Below are 10,064 nucleotides of genomic sequence, written 5' to 3'. Positions count from 1 at the left end.
CTCGTGACGAACAAGAGGCTGATATGAATCGTCTTTGCACTAAATTTCCAAATGACAGACTCGACAACTTTTCATAAAAATGCTAATAAGGATTATGGAGTTTCCATCAGCTGAAAGACGCCATTATCTGGAGATTTAGATGACATTAGTCCCGATACGCCTCCTTCCACTTCTCTCCCACAAGGTGAGGGAATTAATGCGCTTCAGTAGCGTTCAGTGGATGGAGGTTTCTCGTCCCAGGATGGTGGCTTCTATGCAGACAGGTTGGTGATTGGCACGTTGAATCATCATGAATGTGTGTGTGTGTGTGCGTTTTGAGAGCTAGACGGAGGAACTGAACCCCCCGCCACCGTCACATTGCATTACCGACTCAGTGGCATGGTATCATCACATCAAATTAGTCTTAATGAACACAAGCGAGTCGACTGAGGAGAGAGATAATCAAACTTTTATTAAATGACTTAATCTTCTGTACATGCATAATGTCATGGAAAGAAAGAGAGAGAGAGAGAGATGGGTGTGTGATGTCTGTCTGTGGATGATCTTCACCCGCGAAACGTGCGAGTGTACGTGGCAGCAGAGTTATCTATCGACCGACTACGACCTACAGAGGATTCTGCCGCAGTGCAGGAGCTCCTCGGTGGGGTAAAATGATCAAAATACAGAAAGTAGAAACGCCACTACCTGCCAAGCCTGTTCCCCTTGAGCAAACAAAAAGAGATGCATTTCAAATAGTATGTTCCTTCAGTTCATTTGGTTGTATGCACTGTAGCTCACTCCACGCATCTTAGATGCCATAAACAGAGCAGCTAAACATCTATCAAATATTGCAAAAACATCAACTTGTAAACGAATTACAGCGAGCTTTAAATTCCATATATATATATATTAGGAAACGGTTTCACCCTAAGGACAAGTATAATGTATAATACTTAGATGATAACATTGAAATGCGCAAAGCATATAATTCACATAAAGTCTCATTTAAATTTGAAATATTTAAAACACAGGTGTGTAGATGCCCCACTGGGATTGGAATAAAACAAGAAGCGATCAGAGGGATTAGAGGCTCTAACGAGTTTTCCTTTTAGAAGAACACCTCATATGTTTTGAAGGCACTACGCCCACTTTGGCTGATGGTACTGTCGCAGTTATTCATGTTGCATTTGGTCCAAGAGGTCGTCGAGTTCTCCGATGATTCACTGATTCGCTCGGACACAATTCAAACATCGCAACGCTGGAGATCGTTTTAAATTTACCCGGGTGACTGCTGTGTGCACGGAGGTTTTAAACCTCTAAACAAGTTTTAAAATACTTTGTGTGCGCTTGTTTGTGCAGCACATACATTCATTTTAATTTATCAGACCATATCAAAAATCCCCCCCCCAAAAAAAAATCTAAATGGCCTATATACAATAGATTTACATTAAATATGTACGATGACAGACAGTCCCCGAGAGACTGCCGCTCCCTAGATCGCTCAGCTTTCACAACACATGGAATAAATCCTCCTCGTGGGAATGTATGAGAGGCTGTGAGGCTCTGAACGACTAGTTTACAGTTTCACCTCTAACACAGAAAGAGACAGAACGGATTGAAGGCCGTGATGCTGGACGTGACCCGGGTTCGGGATGTCGAGGAGGAACATCGGGGAGGAGGCTGCGTCGTCGGTCTACCTCGTCAGCTGACCCACAACCTTCAGCAGAGTCTTGTTCTCCTGCTTGAGTTGCTCATTCTCATCCTCAATGTCGTCCAGGTCCTGTGGCACAAACAGACAGCTCCGGGGTTAGAACTCTCTGGACACATTAACACACATGAATACTCACAACCCTGCTGCTATACCTCAGAGGGTTGAGTCAGGTTGGAGTCTTAGTCTGAGAGTTAAAGCAAGCATCCCCCCCCCCCCCCCCCCCACCCTCCAGCCAGGCTGCCTTGATAGCAACAAATTAGACATTAACAGCTCCAATTAGTTGCAAATGAGAAAAGCTCTCAGTTGCCACAGCGCCGTCTCATCAAAGTGACACTCGTCATTTTCGCTTTCTTCCATCAACCGGTCGTGATTGCATGGCTGCAGAGAATGAGCTCAACTGCACTGAGAGGTTATTTAAAGAGAGTCTAACTAAAGTGGTCACGGGTTTCTACAGAGCACGTCGTCTCCGCTGCAGAAGAAGAGCAGTAGAAAGACCAACCACGAGTGTTTAAAGGTGCTCAATACAGAATTAGGAGCAGATCTATCGCCTCTCAAAATGGAGACGGTTTAGCTGCCGGTTAGCGGCTAACGGTGCTAACAGCATGAACCGCTGTAGGAATGCATTCATTCCCGGCTCAGGTGGACATTACTCCACTATATCTTTACTTTGCAAATAGTTGTTTGCTGCTTTATTAATGCACTGGATTTCAAATGAATCATATAGCACACTGTAATCAATACTTCTGTAAAAACAATGTGACGGTATGAAAGCGGTGGTTCGTAGTGATGAAGCTACAGCTGCTCCCCTCGGCTTCATGGAGCGTTATAACAAGTTTCAGCTCATTGCTTGGCTGTCCAGCTCACACCTTTACTGTTTCGGTTCCTGCTCGTAGTGTAAAATCCCTCGGTACACTACCTGCTCAGCACCAAACAGCAGACAGACAGAAGCAGCAGAGCATTTAGCAGCGAAAGAGACAGATATTTTCCTCAGGAGTTGGTAAAGACCAAAAACAGCTGAAGTGGCCAGAAACACCCCTTCAAATGAATAACAATGCTGCTCCGTATCTGCTTAATGTGTAAAATTAAAGAAGGTAGATCCCATTAGCTTCGATCACACGGACGTATGTGCTCACGGGGATGTGAGCTCTCAGACAGGATTTATCTCTTCAAAGTGTAAATCAAGAGGGAGATAAAAGTTCAGCAGCTGAGCTTAATCTTTTCTTTCTCTCCCAAATAAACTTCCACGGTCACCGAGGTTCAATCTTCCTCTGCGCAGTGACGGCAGACTGGTTCAGCCGTTATCTCCTTGCTTTCCCATCAGGCCTTGCGGGAGCCTCTCTCGGGGACATTTCTGATGGCTATCACCAAGTTGACCGTCCTTACATGAAGGGCCTTCTCTTATGACCAGCTTCCTGTCCACGTGATGCTATCAGCCTGAAGCCTCCTGCAATATTGCACTCTGAGGGGGCAATTCACAAAGAATTTGCGTCTCACTGCAGTTTTCCCTGCGGCAAAGTATGAATGTTGCCTTTGCACCAAGAACACAGTAGGCCGAATGGCAGGGAGACAGACAGCGAGTTACAGGTCCTGACTGACGAGGTGCAGAGGCACAAACTGTGTAAGAAGATGATTTAAAGCAGAGGACAAAAAAATAACATTCAATGCTGCCGTGTTCACGAGAAAGTCTCAGTTCAGTTACCACCAATTCTCAGAAGACACATAATTTTTGCAAATATTAGCGCTGATGACCTGTGAAATGGGCAGTTTTTGCAATGAGGCTCATTTGCATACAGAAGGGCCAATCTTGCACCAAATGTATGCATATTACCTTATTTAAATAGCCCTGGAGCACCGCGACGCAGCACAGTTAGGGGGTGCATTCCACGGTTTCTTTTGCAGGTGTAGTGGCCTCACAAGTCACACAATCCTTTTAAGAATTTGCAGATGGGTTGTGTATCATGACGATTTAAGTGTCAAGATAACAACTAAGCAACATTCGTTCGGCTAGTGGCTGAACCTGTACACGTCGCGCTTGAGCTAGTGTTTGGATTTGATTGGCTCCACAAGGGCAGAGCTGAGATCTCTTTTCCTCTGAACATTTGAGACATGAAAGTCTGTGAGATCTATCCCCTCCTGCTACGTTTCCCTTCAGCGATGCATTTTACCACCTGCCTTCTTTCACCCATAAACACGGCAGAAAGCTGCGAGTTGGAGGAGGAATTGTTGACAGTCTGGGCTGGGAGGGTTCACTGGGTTCAGAGGGTTCGGGGAGGTTTCACTCCGGCGGCTGAATATAAAGAGACATCAGCTTACACGAGTATCGCCCGACCTTTCAACCTCGACCGCAGCGTGACGAGGCAACAGGACCTGGAGCAGTGAGGCCAAACCAGACTGAAAACACACACGTGACCCCTCCCTGCTAGTGGGTTCACGTCAGTGAGAAACGCTCCCACTGTGATCGATGCATTTTCGTAGCTGATTCTCCTGAAGGAGGACTTGGAGTCCTCTTCTTCAGAGAGACTTTTAAGACCTGTTCACATGTGACATGTGTTCACATAACAATGGAATCTAGCGACCAAATGATGTATGACAGGAGCAAAGCAGGAAGTCAGGTGACATTATTAGGCAGGAGGTGGAGGATGAGTCAAGAAAACATTGGACTTTAACTCGGGGAGACCACGGGAGTAAACTGGATTTTTCAGTTCATCAAAGCTAGTTTAAAATTCAACCAACCGGAGCTGTAGTCATAGCAATAAGTCCTCAAGCCCAAAACCTGCAAAAAAGTGCGAGTGCAAGCGTATTCACCGTTAGCTGGACTATGACCAAGACGTCGTGGGACGAACCCGATACAATGTCAGATACAAACGACGGCTGGCAGGCAGCTGTGAAAGCCGTTTGTTTGATTGCAATCTATTTCCTACACCAGAGGCAGAATGACGAATCTGCACTGATTGGTTGAAGATGACAAAAGGCTGTAATTTGGTGATCATTTTAGTTTGGCTTGTGGCTCGACTTTACTGAATGTGAAAATTCACTTTGACAGATTTAATTGGAGTGTTTTTGAACTCTTACCAGTTGCCCGGGAGTAAATCAAAGTAAAGTAGAAAGAAACCGGGTGTTAAAAGTTGAAGACTGTGGTGTTTTCAGCTGCTCCTTCACAACGTCTTACTTACTGATCTCTTTCTTTTATCCTTCGTTCAACAAAGAGAGCTGTCCCCACTGTGAAAAACAACCCTCAGACTCACACTGACAAAAAGTCACAAAATAAAAATTCACTTTGCTCGAGTCACACAATCATTCCTGAAATTCTTATCCACCAGGCAGCACATTCGTTCATTGATGTCACATGCGACACCAGTTTTGAGGCTCAAAAGTCATCAAACCACGCGTACGTTTTTGAAAATGCAGATTACGAATACAATGCCTCTGAATAAAAATATTTGCTGTCATCTTGTAACAAGTGTATACATCCAAAAATAGGTCAAATCCTAATGGACTGCAAGAAAATCATCACACAGCGATGATGATTTACAACCCGCACAAGCCACCCGCGCATGAAAACACAAAGGAACGCTCAAAATATCCGACATCAGAGCAGAACATCACGTAGGCTGGACTCACTCTGTTCAGCAAGTCAATTTCCTCCCTCAGCTTCCCGATGAGGTCGTCTTTGTCCTCGTTGGATGTCAGCAACCGGTCGTTCTCCTGACGCTCTCTGGCCAGCTCCTGAACACACACACACACACACACACACACACACACACACACACACACACACTCACACATTAGCAACATGATTACATGAATTACACATCTTTTCACAGGGCAGGACATTTGGATTCCCTTTAATGCAGTAATACATTGCTATGGGACTAAAAACTGTAATTACTTCAGTTATAATTAATGCTAAATGTCAGATCCAAAAACATCGCACCGAAGCATTGCTGCCTGAAAGGAAGGACTTTCTGTGGTTGGGACGGGCCGGGACGCCCTGCTGAAAGGAGTTCACGTATGTGGGCATCGTACCGGACTGTTGTAGGGAAGAGGAAGTGGAGCATGAACCTGCATTCTGTCTACTGGCCATCAGGGGGCGACTCCTCTGGTTGTAAAAAGAAGTCTGATTGTATAGAAGTCTATGAGAAAGTTACTCTACTTCTCACTTGATTTATTACCATATTAAACATTGTAAACATGATTGTGACGTAATGGACCTGCTGCTCCATCGTGATGAGGTTGTTTGGCTCTTTGATTAGGATTCCCTCTTGAACACTCGACTATGGAGTTACATCCAACTGGGAAGAATATGCTGTCAGGATTAAACAGCGTATCCCATCTGGCCAGGGAAAGCCTTGGGTTTCCCCAGGAGGAGCAAAAGGAAGTAGCTACAAACAACTTTACTGTTTGGTTGTTTTATTTAATGTGATTTATTGTGAAGTTTGGTTTGGTGTATCCTAAGGGGGGAGACAATAAAAGTAACCTTAACCTTAGTACTGACCGGCATTAGAAGGCCTTGGATGTGCCAAACCTACAACTGCAAACAGCTGCAGTCAACATTTGAGAATATTCAGGCCTGCGTATTAATCTGTTGCCACGTTAAGCTTTCATTAGACTTCTTTATCGAAAGAAACATTTTACTTCCAAAAGCATCCGGTTTGAAAAGGCTTTAAAAACTTTTGTGGCGTGACAGTTTGAATCAAATATATAATTTCCGATTTCAACCTTCAAAACAAGCAATCTGTCACAATCAACATAACAGATTGTCAGTGAACAATGAGTCAATGGTTGCTTTTTTTTAATTGTGCTTTTGTGTTTCTTTCAAATGTTACTTGGTTAACAGTGTGCTCCTGTCCGCCTCCTGCAGCAACTACAGCTAAATAAATGGATATTGTTCCTAAGAGGGAGAGTCTTTGTACTCTATAAACAGAGGTTCCAACAAACTGCTGTTTGTGCTTCTGACTGAAATGAAGATCACACCAGAATTTCCACATCCCAGAAAAGCATGGAAATTGTTTCCATAGAAACCAATCAGGCAGGTACAGTTGAAGGCGCGAAGCATTAATGTAGCCGACATGAACATGCTCGCCGATGAACTCACTCTATTCATCCTGGTTTTCTTTGAACAAACACGTTTTGCGCTCCTTTTGCACAAACATAGTAAATGCAGGCCAAGTTTGTTCTGCATGTGTCATCTGACATCTCTATCCAACCTGGGCTTGAGTTTAGACACTACTTGGTTTTGGCGAACACGCATTTCTGTGAGATATAAACACGTAAATATTTATTAAACTCAAACAAACTGTACGTCTCTGTACTTGTGGGGCTTTTAAGTGACGTTTGTTGCAGTTGCAGGCTCAGAGTCAGAGATGTACCTGCCAGAAATCTCACATGAACAGACCGCCTGTAGAAACGGTGCACAAAAATAAGTGTGTGAAATGGGATTTGGTAAGTGCTTCTAGTCATTCGACTGAGAGAAATATCTCAAGTTGAAGTCACTGAGGTCAAAACAGTACTTACTTTAAAAACCTTTTTTTTTCGAAAGCTACCCAAGTGACATTTGATTCCGAGTTGAGTTTCTACAGTGGCAGCGGGGACGGGTTGAGTGTCTGATAGGAACGGCGTGGGAGGAAAAGATGCATCTGCACCGTAAAAGGGTCACCGCTTCAACAACACCGAGGAGGATTCCTGCCAGAAGGTTTCCAGCCATGAAGTCAGGACAGAGAGCGGATGCTCAAAAAGGACTCCAAGTGCAAATTCATCCGACCAAAGTGCAGCTGATAGACGCTTTCAGTCGGCCAAAAGAGTAACTCAGGGAGCACTGAAATAGTTGATAGGATTGAACAATGATAGCATATCAATCTATGATAACGTCGATAGATTTGCTCTCACTCGCTGATATTTATCAAAAAGTCACGTCCCGTTTCGAGGGTGGGACTAACTTGGCTTGTGTTTCTATTGGTGGAGCATTGATTAGTGATACTAGTGACTGTAACCAAGCAGTAATATGACCAATATATATATAATAATATGCACCTTCTCCAGCTCCTCCATCCTTTTCTCCAAACTCCCCGGTGCTGCAGCTCCTCCATCTCGGCAGTGACGGTTGTGTCGTTGTCTGCTGTTCCCACCCACCTCTTCCTCAGATCCTGCAGAGCTGCAACAAACACACACACACACACACACACACACACACACACACACACACACACACACACACACACACACACACATTAGTACAACTCAAACACTTGAGTTTTCTCCACATGAAAAAAGAAGGATGGAAAAACGGTACATTATGTGCAAATTTCCACTATTCACAGTGTCCAATACTGTATTCACAGTGAGGCTGCTTGAAGGTATGAATCATACCCACATTATTAAACTTCAATGGGATGACACATCCATCATCAAAAGAACAGGTGGGAATATCTTCTGCGTGTTTGCCCTTTCAATTCGCCGTGCACCATTAACAACCCCTCTGCCTTTTATTCCATTAATGGAGAAAAGGCCGTCAAGGTTTTTGCAACTTTGGTGCAAAAAGGATTCTGATTAAGAAACAATTTACATATTAGAACTTCACATAGGCTCAAGAATGGCAGTGGAAACATGTGCGTCACTGTTCTTAAGCCGGCGAGAGAGAAGAAATAAGAAGGGTTTTGCATGCGGCTGGAGCAGAACATTAACATTATCCCCTCGTCACCTTCTCGCTACTTAGAGACGGATTCTGGGGCAAAATGTTCACGTGCTGTTTATTTTCTGACTGACCTCATTTCAATACTTATTGACGAGGACACTCTGCACCCCCACACCCCGACTACAACTGCTCCCGCTCCCCGGCAGGAACAGATTGTGGCAGGTTTACAAAATACGACTGTAGACTTCACTGGATTGTCTGAAGGGGCTGTCTGCATATTTCTACAGCTGAAACTGGCAAGACAAACGACAAACACAACTCTTTTCAACCATCTGCACTCTTTTCAGGATCTGCCAAATATCCTGTTTCCATTATTCGACTCCTTTACGAAGCACTTTTAACTCCGAGAGTCAAATTTCTTTTTTTGCTGGAACACGAATGCTCTGAAAGTCGTATAGAGAACCTTTAAATAAAAGACAATTCACGTCCTGTGGAGCTTGTGTGACATCTTTGCCCAGTGCTGCCACAAAACACTGAATTGTGGATTTTTAGAAATGCTGCACAGCTTCATGATTCATCTGTACTTCTTACAGAAAGCCAACCGTGGCCTTTGATCGAGAGGGGAGTCCTTGTTACCCGCCTACGCCGAGATAAAGTGCATTTCATTCATCTCTCTCATTCTAGGCTCTTCAGGGCGACTCTTCCTTTATTGGCACGAGCCCACATGCTAAACGCTTGTGCGAATACATTACAAAGCGTGACAAACAAACACGTCCCCTCACCATGAGGCCGAAAAAGAGCCAAGCACAAGACGATGACATGCCCTGTGTGTGTGTGTGTGTGTGTGTCTACATCCATGCATGTCATCTTGTTTCTATAGACATCTCCCTGGTTGCCCCCACGCAACACACACACAAGTGGGCTCAGCGGGTGTTGAAGCTAAGCCTAAACATCCATGGCCTTGATACTAAATATCACACCATGGCCCATTAGCACCCTGCGGCTTGAGGTCTGGGGGAGAGAGAGGCTGAGCCAATCACGCGCTCTCGGGAGGCCTCAGCAGGTGGGAAGGCGAGCGCACAGACAGGAGAGCCTTCAAAATAGCCACAGGTAGAACCACGGCTCTCACAAAGTCAAGTACCAAAAACTACACTGGAAACCACAACACACACACACACACACACACACACACACACACAGTACTCAACCATCTGATTATCACCCCGCCTCGCCATGATTCATGCCATTCCCCCAAATAGCAAGAAAACGCCCGAGACATTCAGAGTGCTTTTGAGCTCGTACTTTAAAAAAAGGTGCAACATACAAGATTGGGAGCATTTTGATTGCCTCTCAACGGCTCTCAACAAAAGAAAAAGAGGAGATGCTGTGATAAAAACACACAAAGAGATAGAGCGACTTCTTTTTTCTGCTCAGGTAGACATTACTCCACTATATCTTTACAAAGAAAATAGTCTTTTGCTGCTTTATTAATGCTCTGAATGTTGTATTTTGCTCCTTTAATAAAGCAATCAGCAATGCCTCATTGACCCATGCTCCAATCTCCCAGGCCCCCTGAACTATGCACGGTGAGCTACTATGGTGACATAGTTTCATGTATTCATCTGAGAGGTGCAATATTTGATGAAGGTTAAATGTGTGTCATAACACCATTTTAAATTAAATATTGTCGTGCTGCAGAGATGTCAGAGAACGCCAGAATCATTTAAAAATGTTTATCAATGA

At 44.4% G+C, this 10,064-nt stretch overlaps 1 protein-coding gene across 1 annotated transcript in view; it reads right to left on the bottom strand.

The window, feature by feature from the left end:
* Positions 1 to 432: 432 nt before the first annotated feature.
* pawr (PRKC, apoptosis, WT1, regulator) overlaps positions 433 to 10,064 on the bottom strand; it is a 48,129-nt gene continuing 38,497 nt past the window's right edge. Inside the window, exons 5-7 of the mRNA XM_079183830.1 lie at positions 7,721 to 7,841; positions 5,312 to 5,416; positions 433 to 1,759 (exon numbers count right to left, since the gene is read on the bottom strand). Coding sequence (XP_079039956.1) covers positions 1,673 to 1,759; positions 5,312 to 5,416; positions 7,721 to 7,841 — 313 coding nt within the window. The 3' untranslated portion in view covers positions 433 to 1,672. The remainder of the gene's footprint in view (positions 1,760 to 5,311; positions 5,417 to 7,720; positions 7,842 to 10,064) is intronic.

This window comes from Pholis gunnellus, assembly GCF_910591455.1.
Source record: "Pholis gunnellus genome assembly, chromosome: 22".
NCBI classification, from domain to species: Eukaryota; Metazoa; Chordata; class Actinopteri; order Perciformes; family Pholidae; genus Pholis; species Pholis gunnellus.
The sequence above is the reverse complement of the archived record's forward strand: the minus strand, read 5'-3'. Positions and strand labels throughout refer to the sequence as shown.